This window comes from Hirundo rustica, chromosome 1, assembly GCF_015227805.2.
Source record: "Hirundo rustica isolate bHirRus1 chromosome 1, bHirRus1.pri.v3, whole genome shotgun sequence".
NCBI classification, from domain to species: domain Eukaryota; kingdom Metazoa; phylum Chordata; class Aves; order Passeriformes; family Hirundinidae; genus Hirundo; species Hirundo rustica.
This window is the reverse complement of record NC_053450.1, coordinates 142162701-142186093: the sequence shown is the minus strand read 5'-3', so window position 1 is coordinate 142186093 and position 23393 is coordinate 142162701. Positions and strand designations below refer to the sequence as shown.

General features: G+C 40.4%; 1 protein-coding gene across 2 annotated transcripts in view; it reads left to right on the top strand.

Annotated features, from left to right (window-relative positions):
- ITGB1 (integrin subunit beta 1) overlaps positions 1–23324 on the top strand; it is a 44337-nt gene extending 21013 nt beyond the window's left edge. The window contains exons 4-17 of one of the 2 annotated variants that reach the window (XM_040056207.1): positions 413–635; positions 2631–2801; positions 3117–3355; positions 4569–4724; positions 5740–5835; positions 6655–6744; positions 7365–7505; positions 7641–7843; positions 8810–9048; positions 10477–10699; positions 11760–11992; positions 14117–14283; positions 15035–15115; positions 22068–23324. In XM_040056207.1, coding sequence (XP_039912141.1) covers positions 413–635; positions 2631–2801; positions 3117–3355; positions 4569–4724; positions 5740–5835; positions 6655–6744; positions 7365–7505; positions 7641–7843; positions 8810–9048; positions 10477–10699; positions 11760–11992; positions 14117–14283; positions 15035–15109 — 2256 coding nt within the window. In that variant the 3' untranslated portion in view covers positions 15110–15115; positions 22068–23324. The remainder of the gene's footprint in view (positions 1–412; positions 636–2630; positions 2802–3116; positions 3356–4568; positions 4725–5739; positions 5836–6654; positions 6745–7364; positions 7506–7640; positions 7844–8809; positions 9049–10476; positions 10700–11759; positions 11993–14116; positions 14284–15034; positions 15116–22067) is intronic. The other variant, XM_040056215.2, reaches the window with a different exon arrangement.
- Positions 23325–23393: the final 69 nt, after the last annotated feature.

The window sequence follows — 23393 nt, the reverse complement described above, 5'->3', positions numbered from 1 at the left end:
GGAAAGAATGTTAAAAGCAGGCTGTATAAGCAGTTACATTACAGTGTGTAAGCTGTGACATTATTGGTAACTATGTGAAAATGAAAGATTTTTCTACTTGCAGTCACTTTTAGAGTAGCCAATTTAAAAGTATGTCCCACTTCTGATGGAGGTGACATTGGGCTTTATTTTTTTTTTCCCCCTCTTACTTTCATCTTATACACAGATAAGTATAAGTAGATTCAAACTCCTGGAGTAAGTAGTAATCACTGAATGTATGTAGTATCATTTCGTATATTTCAAGACCTTGTGTTGTGTTACTGAACTTTGGAAAACAAAAAGATGTGATCATTGTAGAAAGAGCAGTTGTGGGTAGAATATAACAACTTGCACGTAGCTTTAAACTAAATACTCTTTTGCTTGTGTTTTCTAGGACTTTTTGCAGGAAGGAGAGCCAACATCTGCCCGGTGTGATGACTTGGCAGCACTGAAGAGTAAAGGCTGCCCTATAGAGGATATTGAAAATCCCAGAGGCAGCAAACAGGTGCTCGAAAATAGAGAAGTAACAAATCGTAAGAAAGGTGCTGCAGAGAAGCTGAGACCAGAAGCCATTACACAAATCCAGCCACAGAAATTATCTCTGCATCTAAGAGTCGGTAAGGACAGTTTCGTTCCACTTTGGGGATGATTTTTCTGTCACCACCACGTCTCTGCATTTTTTGATTTGTATGTATAACCATTTTGTTACAGAAATGACTATTTTCAGATAATGTGAATGATAGTGGAGGCATTCAGTTCAGCTCCAGGTGTTTAGGTACACCAAATACTGTTTGATTTTTAAGAAAGATTAGATATTATCACTTGTTCTATTTTCTCAATAGAACTTAAGAGAAAATCAATGTAACGTGCATTGTTAGATATATCAGAAAGGTAAAATTGTTTTGTTTTCAGTATTTTGTAGTTGATTTTCTACAGTGTGCCTGTAGGGTGGAAGTAGAGTAGTCAGCAAAAGCTTTAAGTTATGAGAGCATTTCCTTTTGCTTGAAGTACTGCTGTTGCCTGAAGTCTGCATGTTTGAATGAAGTGGTTTTGTTATGCAGCACAGTTTTTGGATTGCTGCATAAAATACCTTCCAGTGGCTAAAGATGTGGACACAGAACCAGAGTAATGAAAAAACAAAGTAGTTGTGTACCATTTCTAGCCGCTAAAGAGAACTTTATCTCATTCAAATGAGGGGGGCAAGGAGGAGCAGGGCTAGTGGCTCACTTGAGCACAGTGGAGATTGAGAGCTCTAGGGGAGGTCTCAGGTACTGTAGATCCATTGAACAGCTGCCTTGTATTTTCCTGAAACAAGAGCTTGTACTTGGGGTCAGCTGCTTGGTGTAGTTGCAGTAATAATTGGAAGGTGATGTGAGGCAGGCTCAGCACGATGTAGAGAGGAAAAAGTAATGAAAATTATTTTGCAGTTTAGGTATGGCTCCTATGTATTTCTAATGTGAACTTTTTTGCTTCAAACCAAATTATTGTTCCTCTGACACAGAAGTTTCTTCATCAGAGCAGAGCAGGGACCTGGGCAATCAGAATCTAATTACCCAAAAGATGTTTGTAAGCACTTCCATTGGTATAAGTTCTCTGAGGTACTGTGTACTTGCAGAGGGGGATACTTGCTTTCTGTGCAGGCTTTTTGAAATACTAGCTAAGGAAAACCTAAACAGATTTTTGTGCTGGGTTTTTTGTGTTACGGCTTTTTTTCCTCTCTGTTTTGTCTTTTGGGGATTTTTTTGTGAAAACAATGTTATATAGCTGTGTGATCCATATGCTATTCAACTTGTCCATTTAATGTTTTTCTCACATTACGAATTTTGCTGATTTAAGGAAATGTTTCCTAATTATTAGGCAAACTTATGTAGCAGCAATACTACCATTTAAGCCCAATGACCGAGGGCAGTGGGAAATCCTATTGATTTAATTCATTTTTTCATATAAAACAAAAGAATACGGTTCCAGTTTCTGGGAAAGGGGAGGTGTGATGTGTGTGTGTGTAATCCTTCTGCACTGCCTTTCAGCATCAGACACTACATTCTTCTGTAGCTAAAATGCAGGGTCTGGACTTACAATCACAACAAATACTAACTTCCTATTCTCTGCATTCTCTTGCCATTTCTGTGCTCTGAGGTTGGCAGATGCAAAGTAACTTGCAATATTCCATCCAGAGCTAATTTTTCTTTTATAAACCTATTAAAACAATGTAGATTTTTAGCTTTTGAGAATTATTGACGTCATCTTGGATGAAAATAGGTGTTGAAAGTTTGTGCTCTTAAGTCTTACAAGAACCTTGTTAAAATGATTGCAAGTATGAAAATTTGAAATTGCAGCAACTACAAGAAGCTTGGTTTTGCCATGCTAATTTTTCTGTGGGGAGATAAAGTACCTGAGAAATACGATGTTGAACGTTTGAAAGAAACAGTTGTTGACTTTTTTTCATCATAATTTGATGTAAAGCATTTCAGTCAACAGGAGAAAAAATAACTCACCTGTAATTCAAAACCTTCATAACTATTTGCAAGCCTTTCCTTAGAAGGGCATTTTTCGTGCCAGTGCAGTTATGGAATTTTTAATGGTTTCTGTTTGTTGTTTAATCTCTGGAACAGGGGAGCCCCAGACATTTTCATTAAAATTCAAGAGAGCTGAAGACTACCCCATTGACCTTTATTATCTTATGGACCTCTCCTATTCTATGAAAGATGATTTAGAGAATGTGAAAAGTCTCGGAACGGCTCTGATGTTAGAGATGGAAAAAATAACTTCAGACTTTCGGATTGGTAAGAAAGATTTGCCTATTCTAAAAAAACAATAATTAACCCCCCCAGGTTTCCTTCCTGATGTTTTTCACGTGATTGTATATGAAGAGTATATTTTTTTTTTAATTTAGCAGTATTATGGCAGATGTTCTAATACAAAGAACCTGTTAAACAGCATAGAAGTATTTGGCATTGGTGGAGAATGTGGGACATAAACAAGTATAAGAGCTATTTCTGATGTCAGTTCATCTATAATATATTAGAATTCTGCTGTGAGATAATAGAAATGAGACTTCCATTCTTCAACTTACATGGATTTTATTGTTCTTGTCTTAGGCTTTGGCTCTTTTGTGGAGAAAACTGTGATGCCTTATATAAGTACAACACCAGCCAAACTCAGAAATCCTTGTACAGGGGACCAGAACTGTACAAGTCCATTTAGCTATAAAAATGTGCTCAGCCTTACCAGTGAAGGAAACAAATTCAATGAACTTGTCGGTAAACAGCACATTTCTGGGAACTTAGATTCTCCTGAAGGTGGATTTGATGCAATAATGCAGGTTGCAGTTTGTGGGGTAAGTGTGTTGTTTTGGGGTTTTTTTAACTGTTTTATTAGATGAAATTGTTTGAATGCAGCTTTAGTGTTTCCTGGTGGCTGGCATTTGAATATGTTACCTCCTACAAGCAAGAACAGGGTTGGTGAGGAGGAATTCAGTGAGTGAATGAAACGGGGAAATGTGGAAGTGCTGACCAGAGGTCTTGATCACAGATCGTGGAGACAAAGCTATTAAAATTGGCTGTAGAGGAAGAGTCAGGTTCTGCTTAAAAAGTGTATGAGATCCAGAGTAAGCAGTTGTTGTCATATTATTTTAAAGGTTTGTAAGCTTGTTGTGGTTGCAGAAATGTGGTGTATTGTGACTTCTACTAGTTTATCAGAAAGTAGATGGAAAACTGTTTTTCTAATTATTTTTGAAGGCTCAAGGATTCTTTGTTTCTGTTGTTTTGACAGACTGTTCTATGCACCTGTACAAAATGGACTCCCAAAAAAGCAATACCCAAGTTTATTGCTTTGTTACCATCTTATTTTTGCTGTTGATCAATGCTTTCTGAAATGATCCAGAGACATGATTTAAAAGTGCAGTGTTTATCATAAGCCTTGTAGGAGTTTTTTGGTGGTAACTGTCAGTATATGAAACTTTTACATGGTCTTTTGTTCAATCAGTTAGAGCTTCAGCTCCATGGAAAAATTTAAAGAAATAGGAAAGGCCAGTTTACATAATTAGGCCCTGCAGCTGTGGGCCAGGATGCTCTTGGGCCAGTCCTCTGGCAAGCACTGTGCTGGTTTTAAATCTGCTCTAGGCTGGCAAAGCCTGGTGACTCTTCAGAGCCGAATTCTGGGAGTTCAGTACTGCAGCAGTGCTGCACAGCAGCCTCCTGGGGCTGCTGCCTGGTCATGGCATGGGAGTGGAACTGGCGCTGAGGAGCCTGATTTGTAAACCCTGTCACTCTTCAGATACCCCAGTGAGAACTGAACAGGGTCTGTCTCAAAAAGAATCTTTTCTGCCTTTGATGAAAAACCTGTGGCAGATGTTTTTGAGCAGACATTTAATGAAATACAAGTGTTTCCAAGGTTTGCATGAATTAATGTTTTCCAGGGTGACATTTTAGCAATGTGGCTTCTCCTAAGTCTGTCTACTTTTCCATGCACTTCTCTCTCAAGTGTTGGTCCCCAATGCTTTAAAATAAGTTGGTATGAAATACCAAAAATCTGCTTGTGTTTTTCCCAAGGAACAAATTGGTTGGAGGAACGTTACAAGACTATTAGTGTTTTCCACGGATGCTGGATTCCACTTTGCAGGAGATGGTAAACTTGGTGGAATTGTTCTGCCAAATGATGGGAAATGTCATCTGGAAAATAACGTGTACACAATGAGCCACTATTACGTAAGTCTTTATATCATCTTCTAGGGAAATGAATATTTTATGATGCTTAAGCTCAAAAGAACTCATTGGGTCATCTGATGTAGTTTCAGATCACTATGTCTTAGAAAATTTATCTGTTTACATCAAGTGACTTTATCTAAACTAAAGCAAATGTGCAAGAATTAATCCGGTCTTAAATTGAAAATTTCAAGAAATGGCAGCTTTCATGCTATGATTATCTGTTGCTGGTTTTTAACCTTTTTTGATGACTAACAATCCTGTATGGCTCACTGAATCACAGAATGTTCTGAGTAGGAAGGGATGCACAAGGGTCATACAGTCCAACTCCTAAGTGATGGGCTTGTATGTCCGCTGGAAAACGGTGGTGGCTATTTCATTATTTTATCATTTCACCAGTCTTTGTTTTCAGAATAGTTTTCTAGTGAAAAATACTGTCAAATAGCTGCTTGAGTTGTTTTTTAAGACTGAAGTCTTACGATGAGAAGTTTATGGTAAGAGTATGGTTAACGTTGCCTTTGTAGTTTACTGGAGGGGAGATCAGACAAAAAATTCAAAGAGAAACATTTACCAAATGGGGTAACCACAATAAGCTTTACCAAGTTTGTGTGTTCATATAGTCCTAACTTTGAGAGAAAATGGTTCAATAAAAACCTAAAATTAATTCAGTTTTATTTCATCATTTCTTTGTGAAACAGTGCAAAAAATAGTGGTTTTGAGGGACTGAAGATAGTTTTCTGAGAACATTGAGATTAAGGATTTAACCTTTTACATGACATGGAATGTGATAATGTCCATGTGAAAAAATTCCTGTCTTCATGAGGCTTATATGAAATCCTGCCAGTGCTTGCTTGTTTTCAGAGGTTGTTTTGCTTTAGAACTGGGACATGAACAGGGTGGTAAGGAGTTGTATATATGTTTCTAAAGATAATTTGTATTAATGATGTCAGAGTCTTTTTGATTATTTTATAGCAGCATGTCTCAAATTTGAAATTAATTTTATGCTTGGTTTTTTTAGGATTATCCCTCTATTGCTCATCTGGTACAGAAACTTAGTGAGAACAATATTCAGACAATATTTGCTGTTACTGAAGAGTTTCAGGCAGTCTATAAGGTAAGGAAATTACTCTGAAGTCATTAAAATTTACTTACTTGAAATTAAAGTGTTTGCAGAAGTAAGTGATCATGGAAGTAATATTTTGCTACTAACATACTTTATTGTTAAGCTTTTTTTAAAATTTCTTCAAATCAAAACTGGCTCTGTGTGTAATTTCCGGTGAGAAAGTGCCCCTTCTCCTTGCTGCTCTTTACAGATATGAGTGAGTGGAAAACACATTTGCAGTTCTAATTTTTGTGAATATTTTTACAGCAAAATAGCTGAGGGGGGTGTGGACACTGAATCAGGGGACACACATTTATGAAAGAACATATTTTGTCTCTTGTGCTCTATTTATATACCCCATGTTTAAAATTAACCAAACTGCTGGATGTGATTGTGCAATAGGAAATGACTGTAAAGGACATGCATATTTTTCCTTCTTTTAACCTGTTTTTTTGGTTTTGGGGTTCTTTTTCAAACTGTATTCAAATTGTTTTTTTCTTTTTTTGTTGGAAAATGATGCCTGCCTATTTTTAATGTATTCTGAGTGCGGTTGAAGAGAGATTGTAGTCAACTTGTACAGGAGAAGGGCTTAGCATTCTGTTACTGCATACAGAGTTAGAATGCAAAGGAGAAAAGACTGAGTGTTTGTTTGTGCTAGTAGGGCTGTGTATAACCTCAAAAATCACGTTCATCACTGGCAACACAGCTTTGTTTTCTGAAGTACTTCACTAGTTAGTCCACTAACACATTATATCACCATTTAGGCTGCAAATTGTACCTTGTTTGCTAGTAAGACTGTACTTTCCCTTCTGTTTTTCTCAATATTGAAAGGAACTGAAAAATCTGATACCAAAATCAGCAGTGGGAACATTGTCTTCAAATTCCAGCAATGTGATTCAGCTGATCATTGATGCATACAACGTAAGTTCAGATTTTATTTGTGTTAATTTTTCTTGCTCCTGAGTTTTTCAAGCAGAGACTCCAAGGTGGATTAGTTCATATTCTACGCTATAAATGCACTCTATTGCTGTAAAACCATACTAAGCATTCAGACTCTATGGCAGTAAGAGTTTAGATGAATAAAAAGGTATGCTCTTAAAGCCATTTAAAATGACATTACAAAGAAAACTTACCGTCCTCATTTTCCCTTTCAAAAACTAAAATTCACAGCCAAAACCCACACTGTTTCTTCATCATCTTCACTTTCACCTTCTTTCCAAGTGTTAGCAAAAAAGGCCATTTTGCTGGGTTTGGTCCCACAATATGCATTGTGTGTAAATGAGCCTCACTTCTCTTTGGGGTACATGGGGTAAAAGTGCCTCCAACATGTGTGGAAACCTCTCCTAACCTTGTAACAAGTTCAGACATGAGAAGGGGTCACCACAGCATGACTTTGGGCAGCCCTGGGCTTGTGTTTCTCAGCACATTGGAGCTTAAATAATTCCAGTGTGCTTGTAGGTTTGATGCACAGCTGTATAATGTCTGTCAGTCAACAAAACACCTCTGCAACTCAGTTTGAAGTTAATTAACTGTTGTTTCAGTCCCTTTCTTCAGAGGTTATCCTGGAAAATACTAAGCTACCAAAAGGAGTGACAATCAGTTACAAGTCTTTCTGCAAGAATGGAGTGAATGACACACAAGAAGATGGAAGGAAGTGTTCTAATATTTCAATTGGAGATGAGGTAACTCAGAGTATATGTGCTGCTGCTCGAATACAAAAGGCACTCAGCGTCCAACACAGTGTTTCTTATTAATAGTACAGACAAAACTCCTTGTAGTAACATGACACTCCTTTTTTTATTACTATTTTTTTGCAGGTTAGATTTGAGATTAATATAACAGCTAATGAATGTCCAAAGAAAGAACAAAATGAAACAATTAAAATTAAACCACTGGGATTCACTGAAGAAGTGGAAATTAATCTCCAGTTCATCTGTGAGTGTCAGTGTCAAAGTGAAGGAGAACCTAATAGTCCAGCCTGCCATGCAGGAAATGGAACGTTTGAATGTGGTGCGTGCAGGTAAATAAATAGACGTTTTCTTTATTTTTGCAAAAGAGAAATATGAGCAAGATCTTTGTTTCCTTAATTAGGGTTTACATGGGTTTACTAATTTTTTTCAGTGAAAAAGCAGGAATTGCTGTTACAAGCCTGTTTCTTTAGGATACTCTGAAATGCTGCCATATCTCTGCAAATAATCCCCATGCTTAAATATAGTTCATTAGATCAGCATTGTTGAGTTAGAATTGAAATTTGGCCTTGAGTCAGTGCTTTAAAGGATATAGATCTGATCTTGGTGCTCTTTTTAGATAAAGAGAACAGAATTTCCCACCTTTGTCTAGAAAAACTTATACCTGGTGACTGTCACTGGTGTCCACTTGGTTTCACATGGGCCTGTGGGTAAGCACAGCCTTTTGTTTTTGTAAATGCAGCTGTTTCCCAATGATCTGTTGTCTCTGATGAACACCACATAACAGTCTGTTGATGACTGATGGGAACAAGAGCAGCCTCCATTTGCTCATCAATATCTTACCCTTGATAATGAGAAATGCTGATCCCTGAAGATCTCAGTTTGGCAGCTCTGAAGATCATCTGCTCTCCTGCTTAATTGCTGTTTGCAGGAAACCTTTTCGTTGAACAACAACAGCAGCCACAGGGAACAGTTGCTGTCACTTGAGAAATAATTATTGTTCCGATACATGAGAGAGGGATTAATAGTGATTATGTGACAATTTAGTTAGAGGGGGTGACACATAGTCTCTCACCTGGAATATTAGGTAAGATAATCAGCATAAAAGCAACTTAGTCCAGTTTGCTCCAGTGCCTTCCAGAGCTGGTACATAGGTGTCAGCTGGAAACCTCATTTGAAGTTTAAGTTGGAACATCCCTTGAGAGTGTAGTCGCTTTTACTCCTGTTCTTTGTGCTAATCTTGTGGCCTTTTGACTTTCAATTCAGGTTACATTTTCAGTCATGTTTTTATCTTGCAGATGTAATGAAGGACGTATTGGAAGACTGTGTGAATGTAGCACAGATGAAGTAAATAGTGAGGATATGGATGCTTACTGCAGGAGGGAGAACAGCACAGAGATCTGCAGTAACAATGGAGAATGCATTTGTGGACAATGCGTGTGCAAGAAAAGGGAGAACACCAATGAGGTGTACTCTGGCAAATACTGTGAATGTGACAACTTCAACTGTGATCGATCAAATGGTTTAATCTGTGGAGGTAAGAGGTGCTTCAGGCAAAGCTGGTCAGCAGTTCACAAGTCTCTCTTCTCCACCCAGCAGAGTAGGGATACTTAGCTAAAAGATGAAAGCCGCTTGATAAGAGATGAGGATACTCACAGATTTAGTGATTGCAAACATTTGTCTGTTAATAAAACAGCCCTCTGAACATATAGTCTGTTAATGCACATTACAGCTTTCTTGAATCACAGCTCTGAGAAGAATGTAAAGGGAACTTCACTTCTGTTTATTGCAGAAATACCCTCAGGTATTATACAGTAAAGGTGGCTGAGACAACTGTCCTAAGATGGTAATGTTATACTGGTTCAGTGTAACCACTCTGTCAATAGAAAGAAAGAATGCCCTCAGCTCACTTGTAATAGTGAGTGCTTGACTTTGGTGCTTCACAGGATGCCAGGGAACTGCTTGACACTGTTCTGAAAGATAAGCGAAGACTAGAATGTGCAAGATACAGAAAAACACCTTAAGCACTTGAAGCAAGACTTTGATGATTGTTAATGCCTGAAATCAAAAGCAATTTAAAAAAACATTCAGCAGCCAGTGTCTAAATTACTTGGCTGCTTTGCATGTGAAAGTATCTGGTAGAAATATGACCACTGCCTCTGTGTGGTCTGTGATACAAAAATAAAACAGAGAAGCCACTAAGCTCTAACTGAGTGATGAGAATACCTCATTTGTCTGCTTTGGTCAGAATCCACTGTTGCTCCACAAAGGATAGGGAGCAGTGGTGGTGATGTTCTGGAATACATGGTGACAGGAAAGTTTTGACTGAAGCACTTCATTCTCACTGGAGAAGGAGAGGTGTAGCCAAAGATCTTTCCTTGTCATCTGGATTGGTATAAAGGCATCTTGTTTCTTGTGCAGAGAGTGTAAGGAGCATGAAATTGGGTTGTGTGTGTGAAGTCAGAAGTACAGCAGCTAAACACTGGTGTCCTGTGGAGCCAAAGCTGTTACATTTTTCTGTGTTTTGAATACTTAGTGCACTCCTCATTTTTTTAAATCTTGCTTTATGTGTTTGTATAATGCTAGATATGAAGACAGGAGCAGTCGATTTATCTGTATGCACACAAGATTGGGAACTGAAGCAGTGCTGTAATGCTTTCCACTCAGGGGACATGGTCATCACATTCTACTCTACTTGATCTGATATTCATGAGTCTTGTTATTTTGTTTATGAAAGGAAATCCAGATGTATAGGAGAATGGGGAAAAGGGACAAATGCCTGCAAGTAGTCTTTCAAGGAGCTAAAATTTATTCTGTACCTCTTAATTCATTAGAGTCTTCATTATCTCTCCTCCACGGTTTCTTTTTCTTTCATCTACCCTGTGCTGGTAAACATTTATTTCTCACTGTCACAGATATTTTTATATTAGACTCGATTTCATCACAATCCCTTTTCACTGCACAGGAAACGGGATCTGCAAGTGCCGAGTGTGCGAGTGTTTCCCCAACTTCACGGGCAGCGCCTGCGATTGTTCCCTGGATACTACACCGTGTATGGCATCTAATGGGCAGATTTGCAATGGAAGAGGAACCTGTGAATGTGGCACCTGTAACTGTACAGATCCCAAATTCCAAGGCCCCACGTGTGAAATGTGTCAGACTTGCCTCGGTGTCTGTGCAGAGCACAAGTACGTACCCAGAAAACCAAATCCCAGCTTCTGTGCATTTTGAGTTTGTGATACGTGAGGATTTTTAAAACAAAGCTTTTGATACTTAAAGCTTCAGCAAAGCTTTTTGCTTAAATGAAATACTTGAAATTACTAACTTGACAGTCAAAAACTAAATCTAGACCTGTGTGGGCCAGTGAAATCTGCATCCTTCCCTTTGGAAATCCAGGTTTTTAGAAACCTAACATTTTCTGCATGAAAACTTTGAAATAAGTTTAGGATTAGTGGCTGAGCAGGTTCCTGTGCAACTCAATTTGTTGAGAAAAAACCTTGGTCTTTTTAGTACAAAAATCTTATTCAGTCTGCTTTTTTCAATGAATTACTCAGTGATACCCCACTGTAAAGTTTGTCACTGAGTTTATTCTTTTTAACCTCTGTGTGTGTTCCACTGTGAGTAGCTTGTTCTCACAGTGCCTTCTCTGAGAGTATTCATTTCCCAGGCAGAGGTGTTGAAAAAGTGTTGCTAGAGGACATGAATGGATACTCACAATCTCTTGACTCCTAGAAGAAGGCTGCAGGAAAGAACTTTTTTGTTTACCAAGACCTCGCTTATATAGATTCTGAACAGTGACCAGGGATTAGAGAACAAGGCTACCACCTCTCCATCCCACTGTCCAGACTAGAAGTCAATCAGTCGACTCTCATCAGAGAGGAATGTAGAAACGATTGTTTATAGTACAGACCTGAGAACTCAGCTACAGAACTGTAAACATCTCAAAAAGCTCACATAATATGGCAACAAAAAAGTTTGGGGTTTTTTGTGTCCTTGAAGCCTGTGGATCATTCAGGGAAAGAGGAATTTATGAAAAGGGCATTTGTTAATCTCAGGGTATATAAATGTTCAGACTGGGACAAAGCTGTGTGTTGCTTTATTTTTTCCTAACCCTTATGGCAAAAGGTTTGGTTTTCTTGAGCTTTTTTCCCCGATGTTTTCTCCTGAACCTTTCTTTAGATTAAATGCTAGAAATCTTCCATGAACACTTCCGTCCAAGAGCACCGCTTCTGTTTTGTTCTTGCCCAGGGACTGCGTCCAGTGCCGAGCCTTCGACAAGGGGGAGAAGAAGGAGACGTGTTCCCAGGAGTGCATGCACTTCAACATGACGCGCGTGGAGAGCCGCGACAAGCTGCCGCAGCCCGGCCAGCCCGATCCCCTGTCTCACTGCAAGGAGAAGGACGTCGATGACTGCTGGTTCTACTTCACTTACTCTGTCAACTCCAATGGGGAAGCCAACGTCCACGTGGTGGAGACCCCAGGTAGGAGCACCATGTTGCCCGCTCTCTTTCGTTGTGGATTTGTGCAGTTGTTGGGTGCGACAGAGTACCTTTGGGTGAGTTAAATGGGTTCAGAAGCAGGTGCCTGTTCCCCCAAGTGACAGCTGTGCATGTCTGAGTAGCTTTAGAAAAACATGTGTCTGCCTAGATCTAGATTTTTCAAAGCCTTGAGCTGATAGAAGCAGAATTCTGTTTTTTTAAAAACAAAAGGCAAATCAGATAAGTGTATTTGTTGAAACATTTCCTGTGTGCTCTTGATGTGCAAACTCACAGGCTTATTTTATCTCTCCTGTAGCAAGTCCTATTTAGATAAATTTTGATAAGTTTTTTTACTAGGCTTCTGCTATACATTATAAACTTGTCTGTGGGGTTCTGTTCATTTTTTTCTTTTCTTTTTCTTAATAATTTGGGATCAGTCTAAATGAAATTGTGTGCTGTGTTGCAAACCGCTTGAATTATTTTCTGCTGAGAACCTTTGTTTTTACTTGGCTGCGGTACCTCCAATAATAGATCCCAAAATCTTTTCTTTTTTTTTTTTTTGTTAATCCTTCATAGATCAATCTTCTGATAGAAAAACAGTGAGAACAATTCTATAGCTCCATTGGTAATTTATCATTTATTTATCCAAGAATATTGTTAGTTTGAATCACTTGATATTGCATCTAATAGGGCAAAATTTATGGCTCTGTACATTAGCAGTTTGTGGTCTCCTGATTTTTAAGAGCCTCATAGAAAATGCATCCCTTAGAGATTTAGTGCTGTATTATATACTTGAGGAATTTTCAGAATTGATCATTTTGATGGTTATGGCTTAACAAAGTCCAGTGGCTAGTAGCTCTTGGAAATAAATACTGCTTCAATTTAGAATGTTTTGAATTCTTTACAAAAGTAGTCCACAGTATAGAGGAAGAACTTGAGTTCTGTCTCCTAGGACAAGCCATACATGCCCTACGCTTTTGGGGCCTGACCTTTTCTTCATGTATGGACTACTTCTGCCTTGGCTCAGAGGTGAATCAAGCCCATCATGCACGAGGGGACACCTTTATTTGTACCATGCAGGTGCTGAAGGAACAAGCTCTGGCCAACAGAGCTGTGTTCTGTGGAGCAGACACTTGTTCCTTACTGGCTCCCAAGAAATTCCTGTCGTGTCCCTTCCCACTTCCCTCACTCTTGCAGAGGCAGCTGTGAAGATAAGGAGTCTGCAGTGTGGGAGAAGCTGTGTTCTGTCCACACTTGTTCTGTTGCACAGGAACTTGGATTAATTTGCTTCTGACTCCTTCAGTCTGTGCACTGAGCTCTGTAAAAGCCTTTCTTCAGTTTGTGATTATTGGGAATTTTATGTTACTAGTGGCGTTGGATTTTAATTTGTAGGATTATTATTTCTGTGTCAGCCACTTTAAATCACCTTGCATCTCATTGTAGGCTACAGCTTCCTTGTGAGGAGGGCAGACACTGATCTCTGTGGTGACCAGTGACAGGATCCAAGGGAATGGCCTGAAGTTGTGTCAGGAGAGGTTTAGGTTGAATATTAGGAAAAGATTCTTCACCCAGAGGGTGTTTGGGCACTGGAGCAGGCTCCCCAGGGAAGCTGTCACGGCACCGAGCCTGACAGAGTTCAAGAAGTGTTTGGACAATGCTCTCAGGAACGGGGTGTGACCCTTGGGGCTGCCCTGTGCAGGGCAGGAGTTGGACTCAGTGATCCTTGTGGGTCCTTTCCAGCTCAGGATCTAATCTGCTAGTCAGCATTTGTGCTCCAGCTGCCACAGCTTTGACTTGGAGCTCTTGCATGTTTAAATACAATTGCCAGTTATTTTACTCTCAATAGTGTAAATAAGTAGCTTGGGAGGGTTAGCAGTGTATAAACATTATCATCAGAACAGGTTGTTCCGTTGCTAAGATCAAACACAAATTAGAATGATAAAAATAAGCTGGAATGTTACAGAATGTACATATTCCAAAAATTCTGTTACTTGAAAGAAAAGTAGTATTGGCATATCTGATATTCAGAATGCTGGCTTCAGTACAAAATCAAACATTAACAGCTTCTGGATATGCATTACCTTTACCATTTTGTAAAAATCTTGTTTCCCTTGCTTTGTTCCCCAGAGTGCCCCAGTGGTCCTGACATCATTCCCATTGTAGCCGGTGTGGTTGCTGGAATTGTTCTAATTGGACTTGCATTATTATTGATTTGGAAACTACTAATGATCATTCATGACAGAAGAGAATTTGCTAAATTTGAAAAAGAGAAGATGAATGCCAAATGGGATACGGTGAGTCAAGAAGCTTTTCTATGTATAACAGCTGCAGTAGAGAAGGAAAACCAGAAGATTTTTGTTCATGTGCTTTGAAGTGTTTCAGATTATAACCGGTCCTCTTAGAGAAGTATTTCTTGAGGCGGAAAAGAGAATAGTAACTCATGCTTAAGTAACATTTCAGAGAGGAAATGTGATGGTGACAGAACAGTTCAGCTTTGCAGTTCTACCACGCTTTACAACATTTGATAAAATGTTTATTACAAAGATGAGTCACTTCTGTAGAAAGCAAAGAAAAAAATTTTGTGCTCATTGAGGAAACCTTGTAAATACTCTCACAGGGTTAGTTGGGAGACTTCCATAATGTCACAAAATCATGGCTGGTGCTGTTTTGTTGAAATCTTCCCAGCTCTTTGTCAACAGAGAAATGTGCAAGGAAAACAAGCCTATGGTCTATATAGGCTTTCACAGACTGTGGAGTCGCTGCCTCTGGGCAATATCAGGAGTCTGCTAATCAAGAATCCCTTCACTACAGTTCTGTAGAAGTCAACGCCCCAATGTGCTTGCTAAGAAAATATTTATTCTTTAAATTGCCCTAGGAAGCCTTTTGGTTTCATTTAAGAAAATCTATTAATGTAATACTGGGGAAAAAAATTACTAACGCTTTACTTTATAGAGAGCATGATTTTCTTCCAGTGATAGTTGAGAATGTTGCCTTTTTTTTTTTTCCTGTTGAATTATTCGACATTGACCATTTCTTTTACTTCAGCAAGAAAATCCAATATACAAGAGCCCTATTAACAATTTCAAGAATCCAAACTATGGACGTAAAGCTGGTCTCTAAGTCTCAGTTTGTATCTCCTTTCATTTTCTTTCCTTTTTTCCTCCTTTGCATGTCACTTCAAACTCACTGTGTGTCACAGTCAGTTAATCACAGTTTGGGTCTTGCTCAGTGTATCTACTGCTGCTTTGATTGTGATGTTTTCAAGAATGCAGCTTGAAATTTTTTAACTGGGTTTGACAGCGAGATTGCTTACTTACTAATACTGCCAGTACTGGCTTAAACTATTCTACAAGTGATTTTTTTAAATTTTTTTTGTAGATGTGTGGACACATAATAGAATAGTTACTGGGATTGAGGAGTATTTTTGGATTGTAGAGAGACACACAGGGGATGCTTTGTCTTCTATTTCTTCAAATCAGCAGTCAGTTTGCTTAAAATCAATATTTTTGCTAAGCTAGATTAGATACTCCTAAAATACCCCAGCCTATAAATATCACTGTTTATATTAGAATAACTCTGTGAGCATGCAGAGTAGCATTACTTTTTCCTTTTTTTGTAAACTGCCTTGGCTTATTAACCTAGTATAGACCTGGTCTGTAATTAAGGTATGAAATGCATATACTCTACTAATTTCATTATTAAATATGCACCTTATTTTTTTCATCCTTGTTTCTATTGAAACTGGCAATATCACAGTCCTTGTAACCTAGCCAGCCTTAGGGTGTCCGTAGAAATGAAACATTAATAGGGCAGGAGGAAGTACTCTTGTCCCCTCTAGACACATTTTTAATCTATTTCTTACTCCCTCCTAAACTCAGCCTCAGCACCTCATTTGATTGGAATTGCTGAGTTCAGTTCTCTTCACACCCAACACACCAGAAATAACAGCAGTACCCAGGAGAGGAAGTCAGTGGAGCTGAAGCGATGAGCAGATGCCTTCTGCAGACTCAGATTGCCTTCCATGAGTGCTCGAGGTGTTCTCCATCCCTGGGCCCCCCAGCTGCTGGGGAAGGACTGAAAGGGAGGCTGAGGTGGGGAATGGATGCCACAGGAGCACAAAGAGAAAGTCGTACAGAGATGAGACTAGGAGGGGAATTAAGAAGTTGGGAAGGCAGCACATCCATTAAACATCCATGGAGTTTTTTTCAGAATCCAGTAAAGGGGAAGGATCTCTATCTCTCATTTTATACTGTCTGCTGTCTCCCTTTTTTAGTGTTGCATTCAAAAGATTTTGTAAAGGAACAGGAGAAAGCAGAACCTGAGAGTATTTAAACTCGCTCTTAACTCTCACTGTGACACCAGTTCCAAATACTTTGTGTAGCATTCTGATCCCTTCCTGATGAAATACACTTTCCTTTTCTCTTTGCAATCATTTCACTTTCCAATGTGTCCAAAATGGATTGTAAAAAATATTCCTTTTGCCTGCAACATCAACCACATTCACCTCCTTTTCATTTTTCTTCCCAGAACCAATTATTCTGGGGAGGAAATTGAGGTTTTTGTCCTTTCTAACACTTCACATATTCCATCTGGTTCAGTGTTACCTGTTCTTCTGCCATTCACTTAATTGTGTACTTTCTGTTGCATGCAGGACAAGCACCTAACAAACCATACGGTGTGTAACTTCCATTCTGTGCTCTTGTTCTCTACCCTGTGACTCTTCAGGATGTAATGTCCTTGGCTGCTGCCATTTCTCCTCAAAATGTATTTCCTGCAAAAAGCTTTCCTCTGGTGCAAAATGGAGGGATTGCCTTCTGCCCTTTTGGTTTGCTCAGATGTGAAGGTTAAAAGCGTGAAAGGTTGTGGTTTGGGTTTTTTTAAACGTGACTTTATAATTTTTAGTATTCATAGAAATATTAGAAGTCTGTGGAGAAAGGGAGATGCGTTTATTCTTACGGACCACCAGAAAGGGGGAGGTCAGAATTGTCAGAGTGGACGAGCCATGAGATGTAAAACAAGGTCCTGCTTTTCCCTATAGATAAGATTTTCTGGTGGCTTTAGATTATTGCCGTAGCCTCTCATTTAGATTAAGAGTTTCCTTGTAATGCCAAGGCAGGAAAGTCATCTGAAATCCCATTATATGAAAATCACACCATAGTGGATTCGCTCCAGGTGTGTGCATACACAGATTAACTTTGTGCAGTTTGTGTGCCCTTTCCCCTCTCCCACAGCCATGCTCCACACGCAGGCTGGGGCTCTGTGGGGAGGGAACTGCAGCACCAGGGAGTTGTCATGGGCCAGGTTCTCAGATACTTCCCTGCTGCTGGTCCATGGTGGTGCAGATGATGCCATGATGCCATGACATCCTGGTGGTCCATGCTGAAGGCAGCTGGGTCAAACAGAGTTGTGTTTGCACAGGTTCCACCCCAATCAGCCATGAAAGCTTTGGTGCAATCATGCTTGTAACAAGTCTAAGGATGAATTTCTTCAGGACTGAAAAGCTGCGTCACAAATTAGAACACAAAGCTGCTATTTGCAGTGAATGGCATTATCACTCCTGCATGGAGAGAGCTTGTGCATTGCTGAGCACCTTCAAACAGTCTCCAAATTCAGTCATGTTGAATTTCACAAGTGATAAACATTTATATTACACACTAACTGCAGTCATTTGGTTAGCCTTATCAGCAGCTACCGGTTTAAAAAAACACAGACAGTTCAAAGCGCTCAAAATCGCAGGGACTTTGATTTTATGTCTGTAACTTACCTTGCTGCCGATGCTGGCCGTGCTCTGGGCGCGGGGGCGGAGGTGCCGTGTTTGCGATCCCTTTGGTGTGCGCCCCTCTGTTCGAGCAGCGCCGGTTCCTGGCTCCAGGGATGGATGGAGATGGCGTTGGCGGTGCCCCCTGGCGGCCGCCCGCGCCCGACCGCGGCCGAGCTCTGTCCGTCCGTGGAGCTCTGTCTGTCCGTCCATGGAGCTCTGTCCGTGCCGGGAGCTCTGTCCGTCCGTGGAGCTCTGTCTGTCCGTCCATGGAGCTCTGTCCGTGCCGGGAGCTCTGTCCGTCCGTGGAGCTCTGTCCGTCCATGGAGCTCTGTCCGTCCATAGAGCTCTGTCAGTGCCGGGAGCTGGGTCCATGCCGGGAGCTCTGTCCGTGCCCAGGAGCTCTCTGTCCGTGCCCAGGAGCTCTCTGTCCGTGCCCAGGAGCTCTCTGTCCGTGCCGGGAGCTCTGTCTGTCCATGGAGCTCTGTCCGTGCCCAGGAGCTCTCTTTCCGTGCCCAGGAGCTCTCTGTCCGTGCCGGGAGCTCTGTCTGTCCATGGAGCTCTGTCCGTGCCCAGGAGCTCTCTTTCCGTGCCCAGGAGCTCTCTGTCCGTGCCGGGAGCTCTGTCTGTCCATGGAGCTCTGTCCGTGCGCAGGAGCTCTCTGTCCGTCCGTGGAGCTCTGTCCGTGCCAGGAGCTCTCTGTCTGTCCATGGAGCTCTGTCCGTGCCCCGGGAGCTCTCTGTCCGTGCCGGGAGCTCTGTCTGTCCATGGAGCTCTGTCCGTGCGCAGGAGCTCTCTGTCTGTCCATGGAGCTCTGTCCGTGCCAGGAGCTCTCTGTCCATGCTGGGAGCTCTGTCCATCCATGGAGCTCTGTCCGTGCCAGGAGCTCTCTGTCCGTCCATGGAGCTCTGTCCGTCCCAGGAGTGGCCACCGCAGGGCCAGGCTGGACACGACCCCGTGTTCCTGGGAAATAGCGCTGGACATCATCAAGGGCTGGAAATAGTCACAACCAGCTCTTGAACGATGTGTGTGCATGAGTTTAAATTCTGCTTCTTATGGTGACTTAGGTCTTAAACCCACTATGGAGGTAACTTCAGTGACTGTTGAAATAGTGAGCCCCTGGAGCAAAAGGAATAAGGTTAATCAAACATCCATTGGTTCATCTTTACGCAGCGCTGGACTGAACTGTTGTCCTCTGAGCAGCCCAGTCTAGTTGAAAGTGAATATTGTTGCAAGAACATAGCTCTTTATTCTCAGCTGAAGGTACTTTTAAAGTGCCTCCATCTTTATTTTACTCAGTATTTCACTGAGTTTTGTATGTAGTTACTGTTTGTTAATTTTAATTTTGGTTTAAGTGTGCATGGAGTTTTCAGTTGTAGGGGCATGTTGCGAATGTGTTTTCCCTAACTCTGCATGCTCAAAGCAGTGTATTCTCTGCAGTGCCCTAAAGAAAATGAGGTATTTAAAACCATACTATTTGTCTAAGGCAGAAAGTTTGGAATCCCATGTTTTTAGTGGCCAATTAAAAAACTGGAATGCTTCTAATGTCTGGAAATGTATACCCTCTGCCAGCTGTGAGGGGCCCTGAGCGAGGGGAGCATCATGTTGGATTAATGGATATTTATTTTAATGAGGAGCTGTCTGCAGGAGACCCTGCCAAGCCAGGGTGGTTGGGGTGTGGCTGGAACAGCCAGGGCTTTACCAGAAGAGAGCAGAGAAGGAACCTGCAGATCCATCAGGTGCCTGTGTTGCAGTTATAGGCAATAGAGCCTCAGGAGCCATTTAGCTGATCAAATGTCAGGTTGGGTTAAGCTGAAGAGTTGTGAATATTGTAAATCTCCGTTTTCTGTAATGGGAACTGAGACACTGACCTGACACGGGGAGACAGCTAGTCAAGTGCTTTGTCCAGTAACCTAAATCCCACTGTGTGCTTCTGAGAAGTGCAAGTACAAGGGAAGGCAGGACAGAGTTTCAATACCCTTGTAGGGCTTATGCTAAATCAAGATCATGAAAACTTTAATCCTGACTTCTCTTCAAAAAGCAGTGTAGTAAAAAATTTGCAGTCTTACTTTGAAAATTGTATTTTAAGCCGATTTCAGGTTCAAATTAGTCATATGAATAGCATCTAGCAAATTTCCATGTTTTAGTCCTTACCTTTAGACCCATTCCTAGACCATCTGGTAGAAGTTATCTCTCTTTTACAACTAGAAGATGTGAGTCTATACCCCCTGTATGTGCTGGGGGAGTCTGTTCTGCAAAATGTTGGAGGCTAACAGCACACTGTAACAAGTATTACATAATGTCTTGCCATGGAAGAGCTGTGCAGTGACTTCTGCTCTGCATATGATGCAGCCTCTTATGCTTACAGACTTCCTCTGCATCATAAACTTTATTGGCTTACATTTATATTTTTAAGAATTCTCCATTAAAACTTGTCAAGGAAATAAGCAATATACATTGATTGCCAAGAACTTTGAGGCATAAAGAGATACTTCAGTACCAGATTAAATCCCTCACCCCTGGATGTTTTTCCTATTTCATTTGCATGATACTATTGCAAACCTTTTGCTAAAAATATTGGGTCATAATTTTGCATTGATTAATTAGTCTGTCTGAGAACTAGCCACATCGCATGATTTTCCATGATGCAAAATTTAAAAAACCAGACCAAATGTTTGTTACTCCTCATCCCTTCCCAGACCAGTAGGTGATACACTTTTAATCAAGACAACTTTTGCCTGAAAACTAACAGAAGAGGGAAGGGATTTCTGCTGTTAAGCTGTGTTTGTGAGGTACAGCCAGCGCTGAACACCCAGCTCCTCCTTCACCTCTGCCCAGGTGACATTGACTCAAATCTTGACAAGACTGAACAGAGAACTTTGACTTCCATTGTCTGGCAGTCCAGGCTCTGGCTGGACAAGTCTAGATGAGATTGGATGCACCTCCTTGCTCTTCTCAGGAGAAATAAATACCCTTTTCCTGTGACAGGAACCATGACAGCAGCAGCCACTGTTGGTGGGGTAGAACAGTTTCTCCTCCTGTGCTGAGCCTTGCAAACAGAAGGCAGCAAACTTCCCAGGAACTGTGATGAGAAATGTCACAGCAAGTGAGGTTCTTGCTTGCCTTTGGCACATTCTGTGGTATTCCTAGCTGATTTTCCAGGTTTATGACCCTGAAAAATAGATGCCTGATGTTTGCGTGTCCTTTAATTGAGTGAAGGAAAAAGTGGTTTAACCCGAAATATTGTAAATAGAGTTGAATATTAATAGAGTTGAATTAATATGGTTGTATAGCCCATCTCAGACCGGGGGAGGAACTTTGAAGGGACAGAATTCCTTTACTGCTGCTGAAGGGCCCATACAGCCCCAGCCAGAACAGCACTGGAGCTGACATCTGCACTGAGCTGAATTTTCTCAAGACTCAGTTGTGTATGCACAGAAGAGCTTCATGCTGGCAGAAGACATTCATTTAGGCTGAGGTTCAGGCGGTGGTAAGCACTCAGAGCTGCACCTCCAGGCCATTCCAGCAGTGGTCCTTTCTCCTGTGAAGATTTATCTGTTAATTTTAAGTTCAAGCTGTTCATCTGAGGTGTGCAAGGCTGTCATAAATGGAGTAAGATTTCCTGAGATAGAAGGAAACCTGGGAAAAAAGGAAGCTTAAAACAAGCTTCATTTAAGGGGTTTTAAATCTCAGGAGGAGAGATATAAGCAGTTGTGCTGTAGGCTGGTCTTGTATCAGTAGAAATAATTTTTTATTACATCATCTGTACCAGTACAGAAGTTTCTTTGTTTTATTTGTACATTTTGCCCTTACGGGGGTGAGAGACCTGTAGGAATAAAATGAGAATGACAAGTACTGAATGTTCACTGTAATTATTGACTGTGTACCAGCAAAACACTAGAAGTCTTTCCACATGGTTTCTAGAATTCAATTACAATGTAAGATAAGCTGTTTAAATGTTTATTATAGCAGAATGTGGTCTGTGGTCAGTCCTGGTGTCAAGCAGTGCTGTTTACAGTTCTGATCTTTATAAAATGCCCTGGGTGATGGCTCAGCCCTGAGATGAGCCTGAGGTTCAGCTGCCTCCAAGGAATTCTGTGGTGCAAATGGAGCAGGATCCCGCTAACCCTTTGCTTTATTTATTAGCTGTGCATGCCTTTGTTCAAGCTGCTAGAAGGAAAACTAGTTTGACTTAAGCTGTTTGTGTGTACAAACAAAGCATTAATGGGTAATTTCTTATGCTAATTTTTATGCTTCTTGCAAACATGTATCCTTTTTCATATCTTTAGATGCTAATATTATTTTTTCTTCTTTTTCTAGGGTGAAAATCCTATTTACAAGAGTGCAGTGACGACTGTGGTCAATCCTAAATATGAGGGAAAATGAACACTGCTTGTATAACTTCACAACACTGTATGCAGTATAGCAACTTTTGTAGTCACAGTAAGATAGATTTAGGGCAAACTGCAGTGATTTTACTAATACATTACATATAGGTTTGTTTTCCTGTGTGAAAATGTACCATATGTAATTTTTTTATTTTCAATTTTTTTTTTTTTTTTAATTTTTTTTTTTCTTTTTGTTTTTTGCAAATATGAGTACTTGGTGCCAGAGGCTGGACAAAAAACTTGAGTCTGTGTAGCGTAGTAAGCCCAGGTCACATGGTGCCTTTCTGACCTTTCCCATTCCCGTGCTGTGAATCCAGGTCTTGTGCAGGGCGTGCTGCTGCATGGCAGGACTGGGAGGGAAGGGGTTAAAGCAATCAGCATGAGGGCTCTGCCTAGCCATTTAGTATTAAACTTTTTAGCTTTACAGGGAAATCAGGGCTTGAGTTTGCAGATGTAATTAAACTCATGTAGCATGGAGCTGGTGGTTAATTGGTCTTTGACTTGCTAGATGTATGATTAAGTATTTGGTAAGTTGAGTAAGCTGGAAGGGAGCAGTGTAAAAGACTGAAAAGCGTGTGCATACTTATCTTTCATTTTCAAGTTGCATATTGCCAGGTTATGGTTAAAATGAAAGGTTTTAAGGATGTTAGAAGGAAAAAAAAATAGCTTTAAAACATGTGCCATTACTGAAGAAGTTGCTGACTGGTAACTTGCTTAGTTTTTCTTTGTAAATTCAAGCCCTTGGTGGCAGTATCATGAAGTACCTTACCGAGACATCCTCAGATCACCTAAGGGCCTTACGTGATGCTGTGTCTTTATTCTGTAATGTTTCTTTGCTTTCAAGCCTGGTGCTTTGTCACCTTCTAATCTTTCTAACGTATTTGGTTGCGATTCTTTTTGTAATATTTTTGTATCAACACGAGCTTTTTTTTCCCTTTTTTTTTTTTTTTTTTTTTTTTTTGAGCAGTCTTAGCTGTAAATTTGCCTTTACCCTATAGCTAAGATTGCATAGTTTGTCATGTGACAAGTCACACATCATTCTTGACATGTGCCATGTATATTTGCCTCTGACCATTCAAACTGCATCATAGTCATATTCTTGTTTTAAGTGCCTTTTTATTTTAACAGATGTTCACTTTTTATGATGCTATTACTGAAGTTATTTATTAAATAAAAGTACCTTAAAATATTTGATCTTGTCTACTTATCTTGTAGAAATTGATACTGTAGAGAAAACCTGAGAATTGTGTTTCTGCAA